The sequence below is a fragment of the Capra hircus genome, chromosome 2 (genome assembly GCF_001704415.2).
Source record: "Capra hircus breed San Clemente chromosome 2, ASM170441v1, whole genome shotgun sequence".
NCBI classification, from domain to species: Eukaryota; Metazoa; Chordata; class Mammalia; order Artiodactyla; family Bovidae; genus Capra; species Capra hircus.
Genome location: NC_030809.1, coordinates 131,256,010 through 131,283,869, shown reverse-complemented (window position 1 = coordinate 131,283,869; position 27,860 = coordinate 131,256,010). Strand labels below are relative to the sequence as shown.

General features: G+C 45.9%; 1 protein-coding gene across 2 annotated transcripts in view; it reads left to right on the top strand.

Moving 5' to 3' along the window:
- Window positions 1-27,131, top strand: part of ERCC3 (ERCC excision repair 3, TFIIH core complex helicase subunit) — a 30,967-nt gene extending 3,836 nt beyond the window's left edge. For both annotated transcript variants that reach the window (XM_018065790.1, XM_018065795.1), the window contains exons 4-15: window positions 542-591; window positions 1,012-1,147; window positions 1,329-1,493; window positions 1,900-2,104; window positions 2,981-3,295; window positions 8,654-8,838; window positions 10,851-11,053; window positions 15,568-15,664; window positions 16,772-16,889; window positions 22,972-23,090; window positions 24,967-25,119; window positions 26,644-27,131. In XM_018065790.1, coding sequence (XP_017921279.1) covers window positions 542-591; window positions 1,012-1,147; window positions 1,329-1,493; window positions 1,900-2,104; window positions 2,981-3,295; window positions 8,654-8,838; window positions 10,851-11,053; window positions 15,568-15,664; window positions 16,772-16,889; window positions 22,972-23,090; window positions 24,967-25,119; window positions 26,644-26,775 — 1,878 coding nt within the window. In that variant the 3' untranslated portion in view covers window positions 26,776-27,131. The remainder of the gene's footprint in view (window positions 1-541; window positions 592-1,011; window positions 1,148-1,328; window positions 1,494-1,899; window positions 2,105-2,980; window positions 3,296-8,653; window positions 8,839-10,850; window positions 11,054-15,567; window positions 15,665-16,771; window positions 16,890-22,971; window positions 23,091-24,966; window positions 25,120-26,643) is intronic.

Below are 27,860 nucleotides of genomic sequence, written 5' to 3'. Positions count from 1 at the left end.
CAGCTTTAGCATCATTCCCTCCAAAGAAATCCCAGGGCTGATCTCCTTTAGAATGGACTGGTTGGATCTCCTTGCAGTCCAAGGGACTCTCAAGAGTCTGCAGCACCACAGTTCAAAAGCATCAGTTCTTCGGCGCTCAGCTTTCTTCACAGTCCAACTCTCGCATCCATACATGACCACTGGGAAAACCATAGCCTTGACTAGACGGACCTTTGTTGGCAAAGTAATGTCTCTGCTTTTCAATATGTATACCTATGGCTGATTCATGTTGTATGGCAAAAACCAACACAATATTGTAAAGCAGTTATTTTTTAATTAAAAATAAGTTAAAAATAAAAACAAGTAAAGCTAAAAAAAAAAGTAGAAGCTAATAGAAAAAGCTCTATTTAGACAGATCTACCCCTTTAGGATTGCACATTGGATGTTCCTAAAGTGAAATGAACACTTGGTTGAAAGGTAGTAAAATGCGTCCGGTAATGGCTTGTTCCGAGCGAGCTGCCTGTGGCTGATTTTACCTGTCTGGTGTTGTCCCTCCCTGCAGTTGTGTACTGTCAGCTATGGGAAAGTCAAGCTGGTCCTGAAGCACAACAGGTAAGGGACTCTGTGACAGGCCCACCAAGGCCTTTCCACCCTCTGCCTGTCAGTGGCAGGAAGCTAACGTTTGTGGGCTGTGCTCTGCACTAACAACTGCTCCCCAGAGTAAGGGGCTAAAGGGAATGAGGGAAGCTGTGTGGCCAGAACTGTTCATTCCCTGACCACTGTATTCCCCTGGCAGTGGAGCTGGGGCTCAGATCCCTGCTAGTGTGTCTTCAAAGTGGGGCTTTGCCAGCAGCCCTTCTGTGCTCTCTCATGACCAGTAGCTCATCACTCAGCTTCGGCAAAGGGATGGGGCAGGGTGACTGTGGAGAGGAGCCGGAGACCACTTTCCCCAGAATATCCAAAGAATGCTAAATGGACTCTTCTGCAAATTCTGTCCCGGTCAGCAGGCTTCTGCTTCCTCCCCTTTTACAGATACTTCGTTGAAAGTTCTCATCCTGACGTCATCCAGCATCTTCTCCAGGATGCTGTGATCCGGGAGTGCCGCCTGAGGAACTCTGAGGGGGAGGCCACCGAGCTCATCACCGAGACTTTCACAAGCAAATCTGCTGTATGTGGGCTCCTGGGTCACCCTCAGGGGTTGGACACATTCAGGATTTTAGCCCTCAGGTGCTTTTAGTCCAGCATTTGCAGCCTAGTGGTCCTGCCGCTTTCTTGCAGCTTTGACTGTTGCTTGGTAGCAGTAGGGTTAAATGTTCTGTGCAAGTCCAGATCCTGCCTTTCTCTTCCAGATTGCTAAGAGCGCTGAAGGTAGCGGTGGGCCCTCCACTTCCCGAGTGACAGATCCACAGGGTAAATCTGACATCCCCACAGACCTGTTTGATTTTTATGAGCAAATGGACAAGGATGAGGAGGAAGAAGAAGAGACACAGACAGTATCTTTTGAAGTCAAGCAGGTTAGTGAACATAACTCCTGGTTGCTTCTCTAAGCTGATATCAGAAGCTGGTCTGGCCCTGCCTGGACTATCCACAGTTTGTGTGAGAAGAAGGAACCCCTATCTATCTCCAGTGTGCTGTGGCATCATTCTTCCTGATGGAGTTACATCTGAGTGTCCCATTCTTCCTGCTGGTGGGTCAATGAGAAATGGTGTCTGCGGGGCATTTTGGTAGCTGATTGGATTTAATTTTGTTCGTTACCTTAGTTTGGGGTCCTTTTCTATGCTTTAATCCAGTTGTTATCAAGCAAGATCTGAAATTGCAAAAGTCTAGGTAAACTTGTTTTTTAGGTATCTTAGGATATGTGTTGCTTCTGAGCACGCTTTGAAGTTAACAAGATTATAAAACCTTCATGCTTTTTTCCAGGAAATGATTGAAGAACTCCAGAAACGTTGCATCCACCTGGAGTACCCTCTGTTGGCAGAATACGACTTTCGGAATGATTCGGTCAACCCTGATATCAACATTGACCTGAAGCCCACAGCTGTCCTCAGACCTTACCAGGAGAAGAGTTTGCGGAAGATGTTTGGGAACGGGCGCGCGCGCTCCGGGGTCATTGTCCTTCCTTGTGGTGAGTGACTGAGTGACGCGCGCGCTCCGGGGTCATTGTCCTTCCTTGTGGTGAGTGACTGAGTGAAGGAGACGGGTGGGCTGCTGTCTCTGCATCTGTCCTGAGTCGTGTCTGGTCTAGCCTAGCTTCTTGGCCGGAAGTCGTACACTCAGCTGGAGCCCTGCCCCAGACTCCAGAAGGTGAACTCTCTCAGGAAGGGGCCCGCACCTTTTTTTTTTTTTTTAAGCCGCATGGGTTACTTTGAAGCACATCCCTGGTTAAGGAAGAATTGCTTTTTAAAGGAACAGCTCGATTTTTAATCTTGATCTTCTAATGGTGGACGGTGGTAAACTCAGAAGCCCCTGGAGTTTCACCTTCCTGTGTCTTTGCCAGGAGCAGTGTTCACACTACCACGTTGCTGAGTGCTCAGCCCAGTTTATGTGTGACCATAGTAGCCATCTTTTACTCAGTCCCTCCGAAGGTAGTCCATGTGTTGGGTACAGAATACCCTAGCAGCACTGCTGTCCCAGGGTCTCGGGCAAGTTGCACCTTAGATTTAGTTTTCCCATCTTTAAAACGGCAATAGTAGAAGTGTCTCTAACTCATAGTTTGTTTCGACAGATGTTGCTTTTTAAGATTTAAACAAGGTGCATATATGGCGCTTTAACAGGGCCTGGCACTTGTCTCTCACTTTTCACATTTGTGTTGAAGTGGGCATGCCTCCTTTTCTGTAAAGAAGGAAACCGGTTTGGAGCAGAAAAAAATGCCTCAACAGTGTCAGCTTTGAGGATCATTACGAATAATTCGGGCCAGACTGGTGTGCCGATGAGCCTTTTTGTCTGTCCCTGTTCCTCATTTCAGCCTGACTTGGGTGGGATTGCCCTTGGTGTCTTGTAGGTGCTGGGAAGTCTCTGGTTGGCGTGACAGCTGCGTGTACCGTCAGGAAGCGCTGTCTGGTGCTGGGCAACTCAGCCGTGTCTGTGGAGCAGTGGAAAGCCCAGTTCAAGATGTGGTCCACCATCGACGACAGCCAGATCTGCCGCTTTACCTCTGACGCCAAGGACAAGCCCATCGGCTGCTCCATTGCCATCAGCACCTACTCGATGCTGGGCCACACCACCAAAAGGTCCTGGGAAGCTGAGCGGGTGATGGAGTGGCTCAAAACTCAGGAATGGGGCCTCATGATCCTGGATGAAGTACACACCATACCAGGTAAGCAGGCTAAGAGCCTGCTCATCATATGGACAGAGTAATTTCCAGTTCTTGGGTTGAGAGAACGGCTGCTGTGTAATACAGCCATCTTGCTAGAGAGACTTGCTTGGTGAAGCTTTCAGTTAAGTAATGAGCATGTGCGGAGTAGGGGTTAGTGGTGGGTGGGCATACACACTGACAGTCTGCTTAGACTGGCCCAGAGTAGTCATTTAGAAAGGGATACTTTTTCCCGTCTCTGTTTTTGCACCTCAACTTATCCACTTATCCTTAACCACCCCCACCTTTTTTTTTTTACAGTCCCACAAAAACTATACTAGGAGCACAAAATAGTTCTTACAGTGTTTGTTTTGTTTGAAGACTAAAGTATTGATCCTTATTATGTTATAGAAGCCGTACTTGTCCAAGTATTGCAGGCAGCCATATTGATGTAATTTATGACCCATAAATCCACCCATTTAAGTATATGATTCAAGATCTTTAGTAATCTTGAATTTATTAAGGCGTTTGTGCAGCCATTACCATGACCCAGTTTTAGAACATCTTTCTCATACTCACCATCACTGTTTTCATCCTTAGCTCCAGGAAATCGCTAAATTGTTCTGTTCCTGAATACATGCCTTTTCTGGAAATAAATTAACAGAATCATATAATATATATTTTTTTATATCTCACTTCCTTCACTTCACATAATGATGTATCCACGTTGTGACACGTGCTGATGATGTGTTCCCTTTAATACTGAGTAGTAGACCAGGCAAACCTTTCTCGATAAATTAACGGTTCTGATCAGCTGAGAAGTGGAAATTAGAGCTGCTGCTGCTACTAAGTCGCTGCAGTCGTGTCCAGCTCTGTGTGACCCCATGGCCTGCAGCCTACCAGGCTCCTCCGTCCATGGGATTTTCCAGGCAAGAGTACTGGAGTGGGTTGCCATTGCCTTCTCCAGGAAATTAGAGATGACTCTGAATTAAGCGAAATCAGAGGCATTTTCACATAGCGTTTTCAAAATATTGTGAAGATGGCCTTTCCATCTTTTTGTTTTCTCTGTAACGAGAACTCCTCCAACCCCTCTGGATGTCTGAAGATGCCTGGAGATGTTCACAGCAAGCCGAGTAGGGATGAGGGTCTCTCGGTCAGAAGGAAGCAGTCCTGAGATGGGGAAGTAGTACCTGCATGGTCTGACCGCAGTGTAGTTCTGTGGCTGGGGAGGGCGTCGAGAGGGAGAGCAGTCAAAGCTGAGTTCAGAGAGGCACTGGGGCCACTCCTGTAGGGCCTGAAGGTAGACATTCAGCTTGTACTCTGGGTAAGATGCCTTTTGAGAGATTTGAGCCAAGGGTGACAAGATCTCATTTAACATTCTAAAAATTTCACCCCGGCTGCTGTGCTGGAAAGAGAGTGCAGGAAGCGAGGATAGAGAGCATCTACATTTGTTACTTTGTGGAATCCCACCACAAGGCTTAGAACCAGTGAGAATGAAGGTAAGCTGATTCTGGTTATGCTTTGAAGATGAACCGCACAGGTTAGATCTGGCTCTGAAAGAGAAATCAAGAATGACTTATCAGATTTTGGCTTGAGCCATCAGCAGAGAGGAGTGGATATTAGGTGGAGAAGACTCTAGAAGGAGCAGGTTTGGAGAGAGAAAATTGGGAGTAGGCTCTCAGTTCAGTTCAGTCGCTCAGTCGTGTCCGACTCTTTGCGACCCCATGAATCACAGCACGCCAGGCCTCCCTGTCCCGTCACCAACTCCCAGAGTTCACTCAAACTCACGTCCATCAAGTCGGTGATGCCATCCAACCATCTCATCCTCTGTCGTCCCCTTCTCCTCCTGCCCCCAATCCCTCCCAGCATCAGAGTCTTTTCCAAAGAGTCAACCCTTCGCATCAGGTGGCCAAAGTATTGGAGTTTCAGCTTTAGCATCATTCCTTCCAAAGAACACCAAGGACTGATCTCCTTTAGAATGGACTGGTTGGATCTCCTTGCAGTCCAAGGGACTCTCAAGAGTCTTCTTCAACACCACAGTTCAAAAGCATCAATTCTTCGGCGCTCAGCTTTCTTCACAGTCCAACTCTCACATCCATACATGACCACTGGAAAAACCATAGCCTTGGCTAGATGGACCTTTGTTGGCAAAGTAATGTCTCTGCTTTTGAATATGCTATCTAGGTTGGTCATAACTTTTCTTCCAAGAAGTAAGCATCTTTTAATTTCATGGCTGCAGTCACCATCTGCAGTGATTTTGGAGCCCCCCAAAATAAAGTCTGACACTGTTTCCACTGTTTCCCCATCTATTTCCGATGAAGTGATGGGACCAGATGCCGTGATCTTCGTTTTCTGAATGTTGAGCTTTAAGCCAACTTTTTCACTCTCCACTTTCACTTTCATCAAGAGGCTTTTTAGTTCCTCTTCACTTTCTGCCATAAGGGTGGTGTCATCTGCATATCTGAGGTTGTTGATATTTCTCCTGGCATCTTGATTCCAGCTTGTGTTTCTTCTAGCCCGGTGTTTCTCATGATGTACTCTGCATAGAAGTTAAATAAGCAGGGTGACAATATACAGCCTTGATATACTTCTTTTCCTATTTGGAACCAGTCTGTTGTTCCATGTCCAGTTCTAACTGTTGCTTCTTGACCTCCATATAGGTTTCTCTAGAGTCAGGTCAAGTGGTCTGGTATTCCCATCTCTCTTTCCACAGTTTATTGTGATCAATGCAGTCAAAGGCTTTGGCATAGTCAATAAAGCAGAAGTAGATATTTTTCTGGAACTCTCTTGCTTTTTCCATGATCCAGTGGATGTTGGCAGTTTGGTTCTGCTGCCTTTTCTAAAACCAGCTTGAACATCAGGAAGTTCACGGTTCACATATTGCTGAAGCCTGGTTTTGAGAATTTTAAGCATTACTTTGCTAGCATGTGAGATGAGTGCAATTGTGCAGTAGTTTGAGCATTCTTTGGCATTGCCTTTCTTTGGGATTGAAATGAAAACTGACCTTTTCCAGTCCTGTGGCCACTGCTGAGTTTTCCAAATTTGCTGGCATATTGAGTGCAGCACTTTCACAGCATCATCTTTCAGGATTTGAAATAGCTCTACTGGAATTCCATCCCTTCCACTAGCTTTGTTCGTAGTGATGCTTTCTAAGACACACTTGACTTCACATTCCAGGATGTCTGGCTCTAGGTGAGTGATCACACCATCGTGATTATCTGGGTCATGAAGATCTTTTTTGTACAGTTCTTCTGTGTATTCTTGCCACCTCTTCTTAATATCTTCCATCTGCTTCTATTAGGTCCATACCATTTCTGTCCTTTATCGAGCCCATCTTTGCATGAAATGTTCCCTTGGTATCTCTAATTTTCTTGAAGAGATCTCTAGTCTTTCCCATTCTGTTGTTTTCCTCTATTGCTTTGCATTGTTCGCTGAGGAAGGGTTTCATACCTCTTCTTGCTATTCTTTGGAACTCTGCATTCAGATGCTTATATCTTTCCTTTTCTCCTTTGCTTTTTCCTTCTCTTCTTTTCACAGCTATTTATAAGGCCTCCCCAGACAGCCATTTTGGTTTTTTGCATTCCTTTTCCATGGGGATGGTCTTGATCCCTGTCTCCTGCACAATGTCACGAACCTCATTCCATAGTTCATCAGGCACTCTATCTATCAGATCTAGTCCCTTAAATCTATTTCTCACTTCCACTGTATAATCATAAGGGATTTGATTAGGTCATAGCTGAATGGTCTAGTGGTTTTCTCTACTTTCTTCAATTTGAGTCTGAATTTGGTAATAAGGAGCTCATGATCTGAGCCACAGTCAGCTCCTGGTCTTGTTTTTGTTGACTGTATAGAGCTTCTCCATCTTTGGCTGCAGAGAATATAATCAATCTGATTTTGGTGTTGACCATCTGGTGATGTCCATGTGTAGAGTCTTCTCTTGTGTTGTTGGAAGAGGGTGTTTGCTATGACCAGTGTTTTCTTGGCAAAACTCTATTAGCCTTTGCCCTGCTTCATTCCGTATTCTAAGGCTAAATTTGCCTCATATATATGTATAAAGTACCAAACACTGACAAGAGTGCAGAGCAGCTGGAACTGTCATGCATGGCCAGAGGAATTGCAAAATGTACAGTCATTCTGGGGCGGTTTGGCAGTTGATTAGAAAATCACCATATGAGCCAGCAGTCCCACCATGGGCATCTGTTGTGGAGAAATGAAATCTTAGGTTCACACAAAAACTTGTGCATGTTTATAACAGCCCTGGTTGTAATCTCCAGAAGCTATGAACCATGGAAATGCCTGTCAGTGAGGGGCTGGATGGACAAGCTGGCACGTCATTCGATAGGATACTCCTCAGCCGTGGAAAGGAAGCCCAGAGGCATCTTGCTGAGTGAAGTCATCCAGTCCCAAGCGGCTGCAGAGTGTGTGATGCCTTCAGTAGGACATTCTTGAAAATATGACACTATAGTGACAGAGAACAGATCAGTTGGGGCGGGATGGGGGGTGTGACGAGGCAGAACATAGGAGAGCTTTCGGGGTCGTGAATTGGTTTGTAACCTGATCGTGGTGGTGGCACAGTGTGCCCCTATGTTAACATTTATAAAACCACGCTCACCTACCACCCTCAGGAAGAGTTCAGTGTGCAGTGTACTAAGTCATTTAGTCATGTCCGACTCTTGTGACCCCATTGTAGCTCACCAGGCTCCTCCATCCATGGAATTCTCCAAGCAAGAATATTGGAGTGGGTTGCCATTTCCTCCTCCAGGGGATCTTCCCGACCCAAGGTTGGAATCTGGGAATCTTAGATCTGCTGCGTTGGCAGGCAGGCTCTTTACCACTAGTGCTCCCTGGGAAGCAAAAAGTATACACTAAAGGAAAAAAAGCCTTGCAGAGAAGGTGGGTATTTGGTCTGATGGATTGGAAATTGATAAAAAGAAACATTTTCTATAAATGACTTGAAGTTGCTTTGTAGCAGTTTAGTTGGAGGCTGTGTTGGAAGCATTCATTCTGGTCAGCAGGCTTCAGGGTGAACAGATTCCTTGTGTGAGTCAGAGCTCAGTGGCAGTTTAATGTCCTGCGTCCTGTTTCCAGTTGCTGCTCATGCTCCTCCCGATAGCTTAGCTGTGTGTGGGGAGCGCCGGGGCTCCCTCGCCTGGGGCCTTCCTCTGTGTCATCGCCTCCTGTTCTCCCTTTCACCCTTCTTTGGAGCAGGCCTGAAAGTGGAGTTGAAGCTTTCTCACCTAGTCATTTTAGAGCCAGGGTTCTGTGGTCCTGTGACCCAGGGCTTAGCCATGTGCTATCCTGGACCAGTCTTAGGTCAAAGCTGTCTTCAGTACTTAGAGCATTTAAAAAGTGATGGTGTGAATGTGCCAATTGTTTCCCCAGCCAAGATGTTCCGACGGGTGCTCACCATTGTGCAGGCGCACTGCAAGCTGGGTTTGACCGCAACCCTCGTCCGGGAAGATGACAAAATCGTCGACTTAAACTTTCTGATTGGGCCGAAGCTCTATGAAGCCAACTGGATGGAGCTGCAGAACAGTGGCTACATCGCCAAAGTCCAGTGTGCCGAGGTAGCTGGCCTCCTCCTGATGGTCCCTGAGGGCGGGGCACTGCCTTCGGAGGGGACTGGATCAGGTCTGCTTCTCCCAGGCAGGTGTGCGGGGCAGGACCTGAGCAAGAGTTCTGCTGCCTTTGCAGTAGCCTCCGCCCTCCTGTGGGGTGGGCAGTCTCCTGCCATCTCAGATGTGTGAGACAGTCGCTTGTCCAGGGGCACACGGGAAGTGGTCGCATCAGGAGGCTAATCCAGGCCGGCTGGGCTCCTCGTCCTCCCTTCTGGAAGTGAGCACCTCAGGGTGCTCCTGCCCGCCTTCACCCCAGAGGGATTCTTGGTTCTGTGGGAACAGCCACCGGCCACCCCCAGTGCCAGAGTCTGTTGGTGTGACACCCACAGACGGCACATGTGACCAACATTCAATTTCTAAGAACACATTTTCCCAGGATTGTTCTGTGATGAATCCCCGCACAGGTATGTGTTAAAAATACATGTTCAAAGGAACAGCAACAGCAGGCCTTTCTGGCATTTTAAAATGACCGTCAGTCAGTGGCTAGAGTAGGGTGGGCTGTGTACTGGAAGGGCAGAGACGGGCCTCGTGGGTGAAGGTGAGTGTGAGGGAGCTGTGCAGGTCACCTTGCTCCAGCGAGACGCTTCCTCACCCTCCGGGTGCGTCGTCATAAAGAGCACCCAGGTCATGCGCAGCGCTGCTGCAGTCTTGAGGCGCCTGTTCCTGTGTGGGTGCATCTCCTCTCCCTCTGCCCCTGTCTTGGAGCTTAGGCTTGTCATTTTCTTGCTTTTCTTTGTTATTTTACTTCCTTTGTGCAGTTCCCTAAACATTTGTTTAACCTTGCTTTTTAAAATTCTTTGTTTAGTTGCTAAGTCATATCTGACTCTTTTTGACCCCATGGACTGTAGCCCGCCAGGCTCCTCTGTTCATGGGATTTTCCAGGCAAGAATACTGGAGTGGGTTGCTGTTTCCTTTTCCAGGGGATCTTCTTGATTCAGGGATAGAACCCACATCTCCTGCATTGGCAGGCAGATTCTTTACCACTGTGCTACCTGGGAAGCCCCTTTAAAATCTTTATGTATATGCAAAAAGAATCAGGATATATATATACATATAAATGTTCTTGCATGGTTTCCGATTTTTGCTTAGTATTTTTATTCCTTGCATAATACATTATTTTTGATGATTCTTATAGCTATTATAGTTCATTACTTTGAATTCCTTTGTAGAATTCCACTGGACAAATATACCGCGATTTGACAGCTAATGGAATATTACACAGCAGTGAGAATAGTCTTTTCTAATGTTGACAGGGGCTTCGCTGTTGGCTCAGTGGTAAAGAATCTTGTCTGCCAGTGTAGGAGATGTGGGTTTAATCCCTGGGTGGGGAACATCCCCTGGAGGAGGAAATGGTGGCCCACTCCAGCATCTTTGCCTGGGGATCCCATGGACAGAGGAGCCTGATAGCTGTAATCCATGAGGCTGCAAAGGAGTTGGCCCTGACGCAGTGATGTTGGCAGACATTAGGGTTGCTAAGTTGCTTTTTTAACAGCTTTATCAAGGTCTAGTTTATGTTCCATAACATTCACCTATTGTAAGTAAATGCTGTGGATTTATAATTTTTGTGATTTTAGTAAATGTAAAGAGTTGTGCAGCTGTGTCCTCCAATCCAGTTTTAGAACATTTCCCCCACCCTCAAGAGTTCCCTTGAATCATTACCGGGATGTCATTGCTAGGCTAACCCCACACATAGAGCTGGCAAGCGTGTGTGCAATTCTCCGTCCAAAGGTGGACAGAGCACGTCCACCTCTGCTGTCAACACATTTTAACATGTAAGAGGGTCTTGGTTCAGCATTGGGTTTCAGGGTTTGTTTTGTAATGTGTGTGTTAACAGTAGTTTTGAGATGAAATTCACATGCCATTGGTTTTGTCTTGGTTTGTTTTAAAGCTGATTTGCCCAAGTTTTCAGTTGTGTGGTACGTAAGCTTGCATACTGACCCCTAATTCTTACCATTTCACAGGTTTGGTGCCCAATGTCTCCTGAGTTTTACCGGGAGTACGTGGCAATCAAAACCAAGAAGCGGATCTTGCTGTACACCATGAATCCCAACAAATTCCGAGCTTGCCAGTTTCTGATCAAGTTTCATGAAAGGAGGAATGACAAGATTATTGTCTTTGCTGACAACGTGTTTGCTCTGAAGGAATATGCCATTCGCCTGAACAAGTAAGAATTGAAGAGTTAGGGTTGGCCTCAAAAGCCCATTTATCTTCCCCACGTGAGAGTGCAGAGGGTGACTGTTTTTTCTCGAAGCTCTCAGGAACTTGTTAGTATCTGAAGGCCTAGTTTCATGTTCCCAGGGACCGCATGAGACACAGGAGCAGTGGTCAGAGTCAGACCACTGAGGTAGGAATATTTTATGTAGGAAATATTTTATGTTTTATCAAAGTAACATAGGCCATTAAGAAAACTAGCAATTCCTTGCACCTGTCTTCCTAGTCAAAATTCCTTGTTCCCCAAAGATGGATACTTTCAGCTCTTTTCTCTGTTTACCTTCATATTTCTAAGTAATAATTTTTATAGCACTTTCTTGATGATTGATTACTGAAATTGCCTATTAATTTTCTACCATGGAGTTGTGGGTTTAGCCCTCTCACCTATGTCATTCCATCCCTTCCTCCCACTCCATCCCCACAATATGTTTGGGACCAAGTTAGTTTCAATGTCACATTTTTTAAAATTAGTTCTATACTTTTTAATTAATTTTTTTATTAAAGGATAATTGCTTTACAGAATTCTGTTGTTTTCTGTCAAACCTCAACATGAATCAGCCACAGGTATACATACATCCCCTCCCTTTTGAAACTCCCTCCCATCTCCCAACCCATCCCTCCCCTCTAGATTGATACAGAGCCCCTGTTTGAGTTTCCTGAGCCATACAGCACATTCCCATTGGCTATCTATTTTATGTGTGATAATGTAAGTTTCCATGTTACCCTTTCCATACATCTCACCCTCTCCTCCCCTCTCCCCACGTCCGTAAGTCTGTTCTCTGTCTGTTTCTCCATTGCTGCCCTGTAAATAAATTCTTCAGTACCGTTTTTCTAGCTTCCATGTATGGGTGTTAGAATATGATATTTATCTCTCTCTTTCTGACTCGCTTCACTCTAGGTTCATCCACCTCATCAGAACTGACTCAAATGCATTCCTTTTTATGGCTGAGTAATATTCCATCGTGTATCTGTACCACAGCTTTATCCACTCATCTGTCGATGGACATCTAGGTTGCTTCCATGTTCTAGCTAGTATCAATGTTACATTATTTTGACTGTGTAAGTATTGTTCAAGCCAAGGCAGGCAGTGTACTGTGATTACATTTTTTCTTAACATTTTGTTTTTTTCCTAGATTTAATAGTTGCCTTGTCATTACTTTGCTTGGTTTTCTGTGTAATTACCTAGTTATCCCTTTTCAGACTCCTCATAAAATTCCCTCTCAGAAGGGTCAGATCTTTCTCTGGTCGGATCCCTTCAGGTGCTTCATCTTCTTGTCTTGCTCTGGTCTGCTTGCTCTCTAGGACCCGAGATGCTGCCTGTCACCTTTGGGCATGCCTCTGATATCATCCTGTGAATTCCTTGCACCTCTTCCCTCTGTTGAAACCCCTGTTGCCACATCTCAAGTCTCCCCTTTCTTGGTCGCTCATTTTGATGGCCTGTATCCTTTGGTAGCTTTCTGAGAGAAGGTATGTAGAGGAAAATTTCATAAGAATTTGCCTGCAGATGTCAGTATTCACTCTCACACTTGGTGAGTAGTTTGATGGGGCCTCAGAATGTCAGAGGTAGGGCTGTTTTCTCAGCTTCCAATGCAGCTGCTTGCAAGCCTGCTTGATGCCTTTCTGACTCCTCTCTATATGTGATCTGTTGTGGTGGTCATGGGTTTTCCTTCTCTCAGGAGGGTTTTAGAATCTTTTTTTGATTTTTGGAAGTTTCAAAACAATGTGACTAGCGTGATCTTTTTTTCTTTCATTACAATACATGCATTAGACACTTTTCAATCTGAAAACTCATGTCCTTCAATTCAGAGAAGTTCTTTCTGTTTTTTCTTTGTTACTCATCTTCTCTGTTTTCTCTTCTTTCTTTTTTTTTTGAGTGGTGAGAGGGCCGTGCTGTGTGGCATGTGGGATTTTAGTTCCTCGACTACATTGGCGTCTTAACCACTGAACTGCCAGGGAAGTTCCTTTTCTCTCTTTTTGAATTCCTGTGGCCAGGTGTTAGATCTTCTGGGCATCTTCTCCAATTCCTCCCTGCCCCATCCCGCCTTTTTTTTCGTCGTGCCATGTGGCTTATGAGATCTTAGTTCCTTGACCAGGGAATGAACCCAGGCTGTGGCAGTGAAAACACTGAATCCTAACCACTGGACCCGTAGGGAACTCCCATTTTCTCTGATTTTTTTATCCCTTTGTCTACCAACTCTGTTGAAGTTTTTGTGAATTTCCAAGAGTTCTTTATTGTCAACTGTTCTCGTTTTTTTTGAGTAAGTACGGTGTCTTCTCTGTGGCTGTGAAAGCTTTCGAAGCTTTCTTCTGTTCCCTACACCATCTCTCGCTTCCTCACGTGTTTTGTTTCAGCTCTGTCTTTCGAGCCCATCTTCTGATTTTTGGTGATCTTTGGCTCTATTTTCTTATTTAAGGGTGAGTCACCGAAAAGCTGATTGGCCTTTCTGTATAGCTTGGTGGGTTTGCCAGCCGGTGGACCTCTCCATGATCAGGCATGGGCCTGGCTAGTTTGTCAAGAAATGGCCAGATGCCAGTATCTCAGGGTCTTTTCTTTTAGGCTGGAAAGTTTCTCCAGAGAGGAATCTCACCGTTTCCTAGATGCCAGCCTGTGGCAGGGGAGGGAGTGGGGAACCCCTGTCTCTCTTCACTGTTACTCTTGCTGTGCCCTCAGCTCTGCCTGAGGGCAAAGGGTCTCCCTAAGTGTGTTCAGAATCTAGAAAGGACATCTCCAGGTTCCTGCCAGGTGGGCAGAGGCACGCTTGGCAGCAGGAGTTGGGATCTGATACTGTTCCTTACACGTATACTCTGTCAGTCTCCCTGTCTGTAGTCCTGCCCTAACACCTACCTTCTGAGGCAGCTGGTGATTAGATCTTGAACCCTTTTGTGTTCTGTATAGAAAACTGGCTTGTTTTATGTTGGCTCTTCTTTCCTGCTGGGCTGGGCTTCTGCTTTCTCTGTTCTACCCTTTTGCTCTACTCTCTCTTAGAGTTACCACCACCTACCTCAGGATTCCTATGTCTAGTAGGTGTTCAACAGATGTTAGGTCCTTTTTCTGGAGGCTGGTCACCCTTCTGTTTCATTCCCTATATGAGAGAACCTTCCCTGTGGCTCAGACAGTAAAGCCTCTGCCTGTGATGCAGGAGACCCGGGTTCGATCCCCGGGCGGGGAAGAGCCCCTGGAGAAGGAAATGGCAGCCCACTCCAGCACTCTTGCCTGGAGGATCCCACGGATGGAGGAGCCTGGCGGGCTACAGCCCATGGGTTTGCAAAGAGCCGGACACAACTGAGCAACTGACACTTTGACTCAGAAACTGAGGGCTTGCCACTATGAGTTGTTTTTCCTGATGATGATCAAGGAGAAAAAGAATCACCTAAAAGCCTACATATCAAGAGATAGGCTGTTCTGAAGGGTGCAGATTCCCAGCCTTTCACAGCATGAACACCCAGAAAATAATAAATTTGTAGGGTGCTCCAAACACTCTGGTAAGCCAGGCTTACAGGATTGGGGAAGCATCCAGCTGTCCCAGGCCTCGCCCAGCTTCCCCATAGGCCAGGGGGCTGCTCTCTCGGTATACCTGTTACCAGCTTATAGCACAGTGTTGGGAAGTGTGGGTGAAATACTAGGAAGCCTTCCAGGGGGCTGATGGGCCTGAACGGTGGAACAGCCCCTTGAGTTCAGCTCCTCTGGCTCCCAGTCTCGGGTGTGAGCTGGGAGCATGAAGCCCACCGTGTACAGGAGGACCGCTGGCAGGCATGGGCTTTCCCCGCAACACGGAGCCCGCCTCTGCTTGGTGTGGGTGGGCCCTGCACACTTGGTTGCTGTCCTTGTTGTCCTTGCCGTCGTCACTCTCACTATCATTACCGACCCTGTGGAAGCTACACAAACCACGTCAGTATAGGAAGAGGAGAGGAATGGCACTGCCAGATGCCAAGAGGTGACAGCCAGTGAGGCTGTCAGAAAGGGCTGTGCCCTTTGGCAGCTGGAAACTAGCGAGAAGTGCTTTGAACATAGCATTACAGGGCGTCAGTGGGAAGAAGTCGGGAAGGGGTTCTTTTCTCCTTTCTTGGAGAATGCCTGTTTCACTTGGAAATGGTTCCTTCCAGCCTTTTGTTTGTGAATAGCAATGTTTTCTTTTTTTCCCGTTGTGCTTCATGGAATCCAGGGGATTCTCCTTGTATAGACACTAAGCTTAGAGTGAGATGTTGAAGGAGGAAGGAGCGCAGTCCAAAAACCAAAGAATGAAGGGAGAATGTTGAAGAGAATGGTGACCTGCACCTTGGCTCAGAGGGGAAGGGGTGGCGGCAGCGGGGGCGTGTTTTTTATGGGTCTCTTCCTGCTGTTTTTCCATGACAGAGGTCTTCCTGGGAGAGAGAAACCTGGAAGAGCTCCCTTTCCCTCTGACATGCTTTCAGGATAGTCGAGGAGGGCGTCTATGGTCTTCCTAACATAGCTTTGTTCTTCTCTAGACCCTATATATATGGTCCTACGTCCCAGGGAGAAAGGATGCAGATTCTCCAGAATTTCAAGCATAACCCCAAAATCAACACCATCTTCATCTCCAAGGTCAGTGCGGCATGCAGCAGCCGCGGGGCCTGGGGGCAGCTGGGTGATTTTGGGCAGTGCACTGGGGCTTGTTGAAGGACCGCCACGCGCCAGTTTCCATTCCCGTGTGTCCGGAGTCTGGGGACACGGGAATGCTGTTTGGCGGGTAGTAGAAGAAGCAGACGTAGAGTTTTAGTGTATACAGTCTATATCCCTGATTCAAGGAGTATACACTCTGGCGAGTCCTTTTGTATGACTTAAGCTTTTTCTGCCTCTTTTGGGGATACAGGAATTTTAAGTCGTATTTTTTCGTATAAAGGGGGAAGTTCACTAAATACTCTGACAAAGGGAGGCACGTGGATGAGGTTCTCTTTGTGGGGTTGGAGATTGCTGCGGGTCGTGGGCGCCCTTTGTCCTGGCTCCCGTGTGCCTTGGGGGTGCGTGGTGAATGTGAACACAGTACAAGGTCATGTAGGCCCAGCTTGGTGATGGTTTCAGTTTGCAGTTAGAAGTGGAAGCCTGACAATTTCGAATAGTCGTTTAGATTAGAATGACCCAAAGCCCCAAAGAGATGAGATTTACCCATAAAGTGATCATAGATGGATCAGTAAGTACCAGCCTTTGATTTCTGTGTCTGGAGACCTTGATGGTGGGACCGTCCCCCGTCCCCTAGGGCAGCTGCCCTGAGCCAGGATCCAGCCTGCTGCAGGCAGTGGGCCCTACCAGGTCACGTGTCCAGCTTGTGCTGTTGGCCTCAGTGGCCTCCAGTTAAGATTGTGGATGGTTTTGTGCAGACCTAGTTCTGCTGCAGAAAATGAAAAGCATCACTCAGAGTGTTGATGGGGCCCTCTTGTCTCTGGGCCTTAGCAGCTCGCGCTAGGACTGTTGCTGAGACAGATGGTTAGGACCTGGGTCCTGACAGCTTCCGTAAGACAGCTCTCCGGAAGCACACTCGGTCCTAGAGACCTGCTTGCGTCTGAGGGACCCTGGTACAGACTGAGATGATAGTGATTGTTGTTTCTAACTTAGCTATAGAGCTTATTTAAATTTGAGGCTAGTTGAATTTTTTTTCCTTTTTGTCTCACACATAAAAACCTTCCCAAGCTCACAGGTGTCTCGTTTCTGCAGGTGGGTGACACGTCGTTTGATTTGCCAGAAGCAAATGTTCTCATTCAGATTTCCTCTCACGGTGGATCCCGGCGCCAGGAGGCCCAGAGGCTAGGGCGAGTGCTCCGAGCCAAAAAAGGTACCTTCCCCGGGGCTCTCTTTTCCACCACTTCTGTCTGGTGCCTGCGTGATCATGAGGGCGAGCTTGTGCTCCTGGGTTAGGTGGACTCTACAGGGGGTGGGATGTAGGAGGTTCCAAAGCAAAGACCAAGGCTCCTTGGCATTATTATTTCTTAGGTGTTGGGAGTGAGTATCTGGATGTTTTCCATGGCAGCTGTCTGGAATTCATAGTCTGAGCTGAGTGCTTATGTTCATGGAAAAGGGAGCTGGGAAGCAGTGCTGAACGGTGTGGCTGTAGAGGGAGAAAGTCCCCCAGTGGGTGTATAGGAGCTGGAAGTTGTCCTCTGAACCTCGAATTAAGAGTAAGGGGAGAGCTTGGCAGGAGCAGCTACAGGGTGGTTACCTCACTCATAACCTGTGAAGAATGGTCCCCTGAGTGGCAGCTAATAGAAGCTTAGCAAATGAGGAAGCAAGAGGCATGGAGTTTCTGCTTGTTAATTGCAGTAAAGAGGCCTAGACCCCCATCATAGGCAGAGTAGAGACCAGTATTGCTGACATCCTCCAGCACCCTCCTAGGGCCACGTAGGTCCTACAGGAATGACACAGGCCCTGTCCTCAAGGGAGCCATTCATCTCAGGAAGAGCTTGGCCTGTTTAGGATGTTTGAAAATGGTAAGATTGATGAGCATGTGTTAACACTGTGCGGCATTGGAGTGTATTTAGGAAGCAGCTAATTGACTGTGACTGGAATGGAGACAGGGCAGGCTGTGGGGATAGCAAAGGTGGACTTGGGGCCAGGCCTGCTCTGTGACCTTGGATAAGTCATTTGCCCCTCTCAGCAAAGCAAATCGGTTTCTCATCCAAAGCAGGGTTGCCGGTCCTTATCTTTCAGGGCTATTATGAGGAATGAGACTACATTACAGAATACAGTAGTTGTTGTTTAGTTACTGAGCTGTGTCTGACTCTTTTGTGACCCCATCTGCTGTAGCCCTCCAGGCTCCTCTGTCGGTGGGATTTCCCAGGCAAGAGTACTGGAGTGGATTGCCATTTCCGTCTCCAGGGGATCTTCCTGACCCGAGGGTCGAGCCAGTCTCCTATACTGCAGGGAGATGCTTTACTGTGGAGCCACCAGGGAGGCCCCCAGAATATAGCAGACTCTTGGATAAATCTGACCAATACGTGTGAAAGTGACTCTCACTTACTCGTTCCTCTTCATCACATACAAACAAATCTAATTTGAACAGCTCTTTGATTTTGTTTTTTGAAGTACTGTTTGACTCATTATACAAAGCTAGTATTATCCTGATATCAAAACTAGAAAGGTTCACTACAGAAAAGAAAAGGACAGGCCAAATATCCTATGAATACACATGTAAAAATCCTCAAAAAAATACTAACAAACCAAATTCAGCCCCACATTAAAAGGATCATTCGCCATGATCAAGTGGGATTTATCCCTGGGATGCAAACCTACACAGCATGCACTAATCAATAAATGTGATACCTCACACTAATAGAATTAAGGAAGAAAATTCATATGATCATTTCAGTAGATGGAGAAGAAGCTTTTGAAAAAATTCAACATCTGTGTGTAATAAAAACTCTTAACAAATCAGGTGTAGGAGGAACGGGTGTGCACGCTCAGTCTCTCAGGCATGTCCGACTCCTGGGACCCCACCAGACTGAGGTCCACTAGGCTCCTCTGTTGGTGGAATTCTCCAGGCAAGAATACTGGAGTGTGTTGCCATTTCCTCCTCCAGGGGATCTTCCCGACCCAAGGACCAAACCCACGTCTCCTGTGTCTACTGCATTGACAGGTGGATTCTTTACTACTGAGCCAGCTGGGAATCCCATAGGAGGAAAGTACCTCGGCATAATAGAGGCTACATATGATAGGCCCACAGCTGACATCACACCTAACAGTGAAAAGTTTGAAAGGTTTTCCTCTAAGATCAGAAGCAAGACAAGGACATCCACGGTCATCTGTTCATTATAGTGGAGTCCTAACCAAAGCAATTAGGTATGAAAAAGATAGAAAAGGCATCAGAATGGAAAAACAAGCAGTAAAATTTTCTCTATTTGCATGTGACATGATTTTATAGATAGAAAACCCTAAAAACTTTACCAGAAAATTGTTAGATATATTCAGCAAATTCAGTAAAGTTACTGGATACAAAGTTAACATTCAAAAATCAGTAGCATTTCTATACACCAATGACAAATTGTCTAAAAGAAAAAAGTAAAATTATTCCATTTACAAGAGCATCAAAAACAATATATTGAGAAGTAAATTTAACCAGGGAGGTGAGAGAGCTACAAGACACTGACGAAAGAAATGGAAGAAAATACAAATAAATAGAAAGTATCCTTTGTTCATGGGCTTCCCTGGTGGCTCCGAGGTTAAAGCGTCTGCCTGGAATGCAGGAGACCCAGGTTTGGTCCCTGCGTCAAGAAGATCCCCTGGAGAAGGCGATGGCAGCCCACTCCGGTACTCTTGCCTGGAGAATCCCATGGAGGGAGGAGCCTGGTGGGCTACAGTCCATGGGGTCGCACAGAGTCGGACACGACTGAGCGACTCCACTTTCACCTTCATCCTTTGTTCATGGATTAGAAGAATTAATGTTGTTGAATCTGCATTACCCAAAGCACCTTTAGATTGAGTACAATCTGTATCAGGTCTTCACTGGCATTTTTAAAGGAGTAAAAATGATAGTCCTAAAGTTTATATGGTACTGCAGAAGACCCTAAATAGCCAAAGAAGTTCTGAGAAAGAACAAAGCGAGAGGCATCACACTTCTGATTTTAAGTTATTTAATAAAGCTTTGGCTATCCAAAGAGCATGTTACTGGTATAAAAACAGATTATAGACCAGAAGGACAGAATCCAAAGCCCAGAAATAAACCCATGCAAGAGAGCTGAGATTACCCAGTGGAGTAAAAGACAGTCTCTTTAATAAATGGTGCTGGGAACACTGGATATCCACATATAAAGAATGAAACTCGACCCCATCTTTCACCACTAGCAAAAATCCTCTCAAGATGAATTAAAGACTTAAGTGCAAGACTGGAAACCATGAAACTCCTAAAGGAAAACAAAGGAAGAAAATGCTCCCTTGACGTGGATCTTGGCAGTGTTTTTTTTACTGCCAAGTCAATGGTTGACTACATGAAACTAAAAAGCATCTTCACAGCAAAAGAAATAGTCAACAAAATGAAAAGGCAGGGACTTCCCTGGTGGTCCCTGTAGTTCAGGGACCCAGTGGTGGTCCCAGTGGTTAAGACTCTGCCTTCCAATCAGGGGCTGTGAATTTGATCCTTGCTCAGTATTCTTGCCTGGAGAATCCCATGGACAGAGGAGCCTGGCAGGCTACAGTCCATGGGTCACAAGAGTCAGACACGACTTAGGGACTAAACTACTCCTGCTACAGGGGACTAAGGTCCCATGTGCTGTAGGGCAACTAAGCCCTGTGCCACGGTGGGAAGATCCCGCATGCCACAGTGAAGCCCCTGCACGTCTCAACCAATACCCGACGCAGCCAAATAAATAAATATTTTTTAAAAAATAATGAAAAAGCAATGTATGGAATGGGAGAAAATATGTGCAAATCGTGTATCTAATGAGTTAATATCCAATATATAAAGACTTCATACAACCCAATAGCAAAAAAGAAAACAATTAAAAGCTGGGCAAAAGACCTGAAGAGACAGTTTTCCAAAGAAGATATACAAATAGCCAACAGGTACATGAAAAGGTGCTTATCATCACTAATTATTAAGGAAATGCAAATCAACACCATGAGATCGCTTCACACCTGTTAGAATGTTATCAGAAAGTCCGTAGTTAACATGTGTTAATTGTCAAGGATGTAGAGGAATGGGAACCGTTTTGTGCTGTTGGGAATGTCAACTGGTACAGCCGTTGTGAAAAACAGTATGAATGTCCCTTGAACAATTAAAAATAGAATTGCCATATACTTCAGCAATTCCACTTCTGGATACATATCTGATAGAAATGAAGTCACTATGCCAAAGAGATATTAGTGCCCCCATGTTAATGTCAGCATTATTTTCCATACCCAAGACGTGGCACTGGTCTAAGTGTCCATCAGCAGATGAATGCGTGAAGAAAACGCGGTGTGCACGCACGTGTGTGTCCATATATTGGGTTGAACAAAAAGTCCGTTCAGATTTTTCCATAAGATGCTACAGGAAAACTGGAACGAACTTTTTGGCCACCCCAATATAATAATCAGCCATGAAAAAGAAGGAAATCCTGCCATCTGTGACAACATGGATGGACCTTGAGAATGTTAGGCTCGTTGGAATAAGTCAGACAGAGAGACAAATACTGTATGATCTCACTTACAGGAGGAATCTACAAAAAAACAAACGTAGAAAAAAAGGTATCAAATTTGTGATCACCAGAGAATGGGGATTTGAGAGTGGGGAATTTGAATGAATGTATTCAAAAGGTACACACTTTGAGCTGTCAGGTAAATACGTACTGGGGATATGAAGTGCAACATGACGGCTATAGTTTCCACTGCTATATGTTATACTTGAAGTTGTTCAAGAGTACATTCTCAAAAGTTCTCATCACAAGGAAAAAGCCATTTTTTTCTCTTTTTGTATGTGTGTGAAATGATGGATGTGAACTAAAATCACTGAGGTAGTCATTTCACCATATATGTAAGTCATAGCGTTACGACTGTATAGCATTATGTCGATTTTATCTCAATAAGACAAAAGAAAATATCTGTTATAAGATAATTAGCCCTTTTCTTTGCATCTCTGCACTCTTGGAAGACAAAGAAACAATTGAATTCAGAGGCAGTACACAAATAATTAACTTACACTGAACTGTGAAGCAAAAGCATTCAGATTTTCCTGCAGGCCCAGATTTTTTTTTTTTTAATCAAGGTATAACTTTTATTTTATTTTATTTTATTTTATTTTTTTACTTTATAATACTGTATTGGTTTTGCCATACATTGACATGAATCCACCACGGGTGTATATGCGATCCCAAACATGAACCCCCCTCCCACCTCCCTCCCCACAGGCCCAGATTTTTAGGTTACCTTGTTTCTGTGATAATTCTGTTAGTGTCTTTTCTCTGAGCTTTTAATTTTTTTAGTAGTTTTAGCATAATATTTTCAGAAGGGTTATCCATATTGCAGCACGTATTAGTACCTCATTTCGTACTTCTTGCTGAGTAATATTCCACTGTGTGAACTTTTAAAATCCATTCATGGACATTTGGATTATTTCTTTTTGGCACTTAGAATAGTGCTGTTATGAAATCGATGTGCAAATTTTGTATGGACATAAGGTTTTAATTCTCCTGGGTGTATCTTGGCGTGGAATTGTTGGGCATGTAGTAACTGTATGTTTAACATTTTAATAAACTGCCAGGCTCTTCCCCAAGTGGCTGCACTGTTTCACGTTCTCACCAGCAGCGTGTGAGGATTTCAGTTTCTCCACAGCCTTGACGGCAGCTGTGATCACCCTTTTTCATCCTCACTATTCTGTGGTATTCGGTAGTATTTTGTCATGTTTTGACTCGCGTGTCCCTGATGACTAGTGATAGTGACCTTTTTCCATGTGCTCATGGACACGTGAATCTTCTTTGTATATCTATCTTCTTTGGGGAAATGTCTGTTCAGATCTTTTTTCCTGTATATAACTGGTTTGTCTTTTCATTATTGAATTGTAATAGTTTTTTAATGCCTTGGGTGCAAATCCCTTATCAGATGTATGCTTTGTAAATGTTTTTCCCAATTCTGTGAGTTGTTTTTTCACTTTTTTTATGGTGTCCTTTGAAGCAACAAAGTTTTTACTTTTGTTGAAGTCCTTGTGCGAAAGTGACCCCTCTGACTGCAGTGCTCTCCCACTGCAGGGCTTACTTTTTTTTTTTTTTGCCACTTTATTATTTTTTTTAATTAACTTTATTTTTTAATTGAAGGATAATTGCTCTACAGAATTTTGTTGTTTTCTGTCAAACATCAACAAGAATCAGCCATAGATACCCTTTTGCGTCGTGGACTCTTAGTTCCTGGCATTCTGACGGCTCATGTCCTCCTTTTTCATGCCCTCCCCCCAGGGATGGTTGCAGAAGAGTACAATGCCTTCTTCTACTCGCTGGTATCCCAGGACACACAGGAAATGGCTTACTCAACCAAGCGGCAGAGGTTCTTGGTAGATCAAGGTTACAGCTTTAAGGTATGTGTCCATTAGTTTCTGGTCAGAGTGGGACTGAGGCTTCTTTCTACCCAGTCCTCCATGAGAAGTGGAGGTCACTGTCAGCACAGTGTGGGGCAGGTCTCCGGCAGGCACAGAATGTTAGGCGACTGGGGGCCTGCCTCAGACTCCTGTTCTCCTTGCATGAACTGTGGGGAGCTTTGAAGGAAAAAGCTTGTGTAGACTCCTCTCCTGTCTCCAGCCTCTCAGGGAATGGGGCCTCTAAGAAAGCAAGCAACATGTGGAGTCTCAGCTTGTTAACTTTTTATAGTCATCTTGCAAAAAAAAAAATCCCATTAGATGTTGGTGGGAAAAATGTGCTAACCTAGCAGGACTTGAGATGCCAAGGAACTGTGGCCACCACTGTGTTAATATGAGCCCCTTGGGTTTCCTTTCTCAGGGGTCCCCTCCAGTAGCTGGGAGAGCTCTGTCCTTAGCCATCTGGTGAGCCTCGGCTTCCCTGAGCCTCAAACATCAGGAGCCGTCCATGCACTATAAATCTGGTGTTCTAATAACTTGGGAAACTCTGAAGGTTTGGCTGACTTTCACTGGTGAAAGCATTTGCTTTCTTTCCTCAGATAGTAAATTTATGCTAGGATTTAGTATCCCAAAGGTTTTTTTTTTTTTTTTTTTTTTTTTTTTTTGTGGAGGGTACTGCAAGCAGGGGAGGGAAAGGACGTCTTAGAACATACAGGTTCCCAGGTTCCTGATTTGTGGGAGACTGTAGGCTGCCTCTCCAGCTGCTTTAAACTGTATCTTTTTCAAATTGGTTTAGGGTAGAACTAATCAGGGAACTAACAGAGTTCCCTTTATCACCTTAGACAAGAGGACAGGGTTGTCCGACCCTCCTCTTTCAGGCAGAGTCAGTGACACTTTTCAGACCTCTCGTGCTGAATTCTAGTTCAGGACACTTGGCACAGTTTTTTGAACTGCAACCCTTTTATCCGTCTGTATAGCATTTGTGGTGCTAACAGCATTCATACCTTCTGATTCCCAGAGAGTCACAAGGGTAAGAGAAGCGCTGAATCAGAGTGCTCTGGGTTCTTTGACAGGTGAGCTTGACAAAGCGCTGAGCGCGTGGTGGTCTGTGTTGGCTGGAGCTGCCTTTGCATGCCTCACCTTTAGGTCTGCCCGCCGACAGCAGCCGGGCTAGGGTTCCCAGAACCGTGACCCTGGGGTGGAGGCCCTCACCTGTGCTCCAGACCTGTGGCCACCTGAAGGGCTCAGCCAGGTCCTTCCTTCTAGGAATTTTCTTTTAAAATTACGTGAAAGTTAGAGAGGCGGGGAGCAGAAAAGAAGTTCCCTTCACGTAATCAATCCTCACTTTCTGCAGGGATAGTTAGGCCTTGTAGTGAGTTATCCCCAAGGAAGTGAAAACCAAATCTCCACCCTGCTGCTATCTTTCTCTTTTAGAAAAAATATCCAGTCGTTTGTACATGCCCCTTCTGCTAGAAGCCCTGGGTGCCAGGCCTGGAGGTTGGACACCTTGAAGGGCAATAGTCTGTGCCCTTCAGTTCTTGCTCCCTCCCTTTACCTGGTGCAAGATGGGCAAGCTACTAGAATGGTTGCTTGGAGGTTGCCAAGATCCCTGGAGATCTTCTGTAAGTGGTCATTTATGTGCCATGTGTTGGGAGCAGATTTCCCTAGAATTTGCTGAGCCTTTCCTGCCTTACAGTCCTTGGCTCAGCTCTTTGTTGAGGTGGCTCCCGAGGCTGGGCTCTGCACTGCCTGAGAGGAGCTCTCTGTTATTAGGCAGCTTCTCTGCTGGGCCTGAGTGGGGAGGCAACCAGACCAGATGAGCGCAGGAGAAGGTGGGATCGGGCCAAGGGGGAGAAGACAAGAGGGTTCCGCTCTGCAGGTGATCACCAAGCTTGCTGGCATGGAAGAGGAAGACTTGGCATTCTCAACGAAAGAGGAGCAACAGCAACTCCTACAGAAGGTCCTGGCGGCCACTGACCTGGATGCTGAGGAGGAGGTGGTGGCAGGAGAATTTGGCTCCAAGTCCAGCCAGGTGAGTGAGTAGGTGAGGCTCCGGATGTCAGTTCTCCTGAAGGACAGAGTCGTAGACACACATACAGCTTCGCAGTTCTGTGTGTGTACGTGCCTCTGCGGTTTTTTAAAAACTTGGAATACACGGGAAATTGTAGAGAAGGGAATAATAGAAATTGTCCCTGTTAGCCTTTCTGCGTGTCTGTCTTACTTTACGTGTCTGAGCGCATGGTGGCTGTAGTTGTCTCCTGCTGTGCTCACGTAGTAGTCTGACATACGTGTTAGTATTTGGATGGTGGAGCCCAGGCTCCCGCTAGGGTGTTGTGGGAAGGAGTGTGACACGCCTGGGGCTGCCCCTCTTGGCCTTGGGCGAGTCACCTCACCCCAGCTTCCTCCTCAGTAATAACACAGCCTTCCGGCCTGTAAGACAGGTCTGAGAAAGAGCTCATGTTGTAGTTTCAATACATATTTTGAAAAATTTAGAGTTCTCTGCAAGTGTTCAACTTTTCAGTTATTCTGCACCTGCTTACCGATGCTTGTTGCGCCAGGCAAATATAATATTGTATAGCTAATGAGAGTATCATGATGAGGAATTCGTATCTGGCCCTTGCAAGGAGAGAAGTACTGTTTGATCAGGTGCTTTGGAAACTAGGTTGGTGGTAGAGCTGAAAGGTGAGTGACAGTGGAAGGGAAGAAGGAAGCTGTGTCACCGGGAGAGGTGCCGTGGGCCCTGGGACCTTCCTGTCCCCAGCGCCAGAGGTTGGGGGCTGGATCTTCTCCAGGCGCCCCCCATGGGTGCCCAGGGAAGCTTCCTGTTTCTGAAGGTGGTGTCAGGTCAGTTCCGCTTTGCAGTGGGTCACCTAAGGTCAGGCTGCGGAAGGCGTGGCTCCAGTGCCCATCTGCGTCCTTTGCTTGTAATCTGGTGCGAGTGTGTGCCGAGCACTGGGTCAGACCTTTGACCTGTGTGGTTTCCGTTCACACCACATACGTCAAGCAGATGTGGTTATCCCCATTTTACTCGCGAGTTCATTGAGTTACATTCAGTATTTGCCCAAGGCCATTCAGTGAGACACAGAACCAAGATTCAGGCCTGGGGCTTCCTGAGTTTCCACTTGATTCAAAGCCTTATGGTAGGGTCTCAGGAGATTTGAAGGACTCCTGCCCTCACTGTTAAAATTCTGTTTAGAAATTGCCATGAAGAGAGGCAGTGTGGCATTACGGTTAGGCACAGGGAATCTGAAGCCTGGGTTCACGTCCCATCTCTTAAAGAGCTGTGTGCTCTTGGACAAGTTACTTCATTTCTCTGTTTGTTTCCTCTTCTGTAAAATGGGCGTTAGAATGATTGTGAGGATTCGGTAAGTTAACACATGTAATAAGTATAAGCTGCTTAGAATAATACTTGAGACATACCACGTAGTCAGTAAATGTTATTTTAAAAATAATAAAATCTATGAAACTTATAAATTTATAAATCTTACTGTGATTAGGATGTAGAAGGGAGGGTGTTTCACTTTGGAAACTAACAGTGGGCCGGGTCCCCCTGCAGGTGTCCCGGCGCTTTGGCACGATGAGCTCCATGTCCGGGGCGGACGACACGGTGTACATGGAGTACCACTCGTCACGGAGTAAGACTTCCACTAAGCACGTGCACCCGCTCTTCAAGCGCTTCAGGAAGTGACGCCCGCAGGGGCATGTAGCTGAGGGCTGGATGCCCAGCACCAACACTGGAAAAGGATTTTAAACGGAGCATTTCCTTTCTGCATCCATGTTCTTTCCAGTAGCATTGGCCAAACCAATCTAGATTCAAGTATCCGTTAACTGTGTTGAAGAAAATCCATCAGGAGCTTGATTCTGTCTTCCTGGGTCATCCAGGGTTTAAAAGTGGGAGTGGGGAGACTATATTTTTGGGGTTCTTTTTTTCAGACCACTTTTCAGAATTTGGGGGGAGTGTTCATTCTTGTATATAAAAAATTTGTAATATTTAGGTGTATGTATCTTAATGTTCTCCCGAATAAACAGAAATGGGACGTTTAACCAGTCTTCATTATAGATGTTCTCATGAGGCCTTGCCATCAGTTATGTCTAGATGACAAGCCTCCAGCGGGGCTTCAGTTGGTGGCAGGCCCAGAGGAGTAAGATGGGAAGTAGGCTGCAGTCTGCAGGGAGCGCTGGGCAGACGAGAGCACTTGGCAGTTAGTGTGCTGTGTTGCCGGGGAGGCCCTGTGAGCCCGGGGACGGTGGTCCAGAGCAAGCGAGGATTTTGAGCAGTTTGCAGTGCCGTCTGGCCCCTGGTCAGCTCACGTGTGTTCCGCGGGAGGTACCCACAGCTGTAGGCCCTCGAGGTCACCTGAAGGCCATCACCCCCTGTGGGATCCACAGTGCACATAGGTCCTGGTGGTTGATCTTCTCTGAGAGAATGATCGCTTATTTCTCCCACAGGGATACATTGTTGATGTTTCTGGAAGGCTGGATTCCTCCTCTAACAGCACTTTAGGACCCTTGGGTCTTTTTGTAAAATTAATTAATTTATTTTAATTGGAGGATAATTAGATAATTACTTTAAAATATTGTGATGGTTTTTGCCATACATCAGCATGACCCTTAGATCTTTAATGGCTGGTTACTTTATTCTGAAAAATGTCTCTGGGCTTTTTTCCTCTTATTCGTAGTGTGACAGAAAAGGTGTTCTTTCATGCCATAAGACAGGCAGGCACAAGGTCCTGAAGGGTATGTGCCAGCGTCTTGAGGAGGCTCATTTTGTCG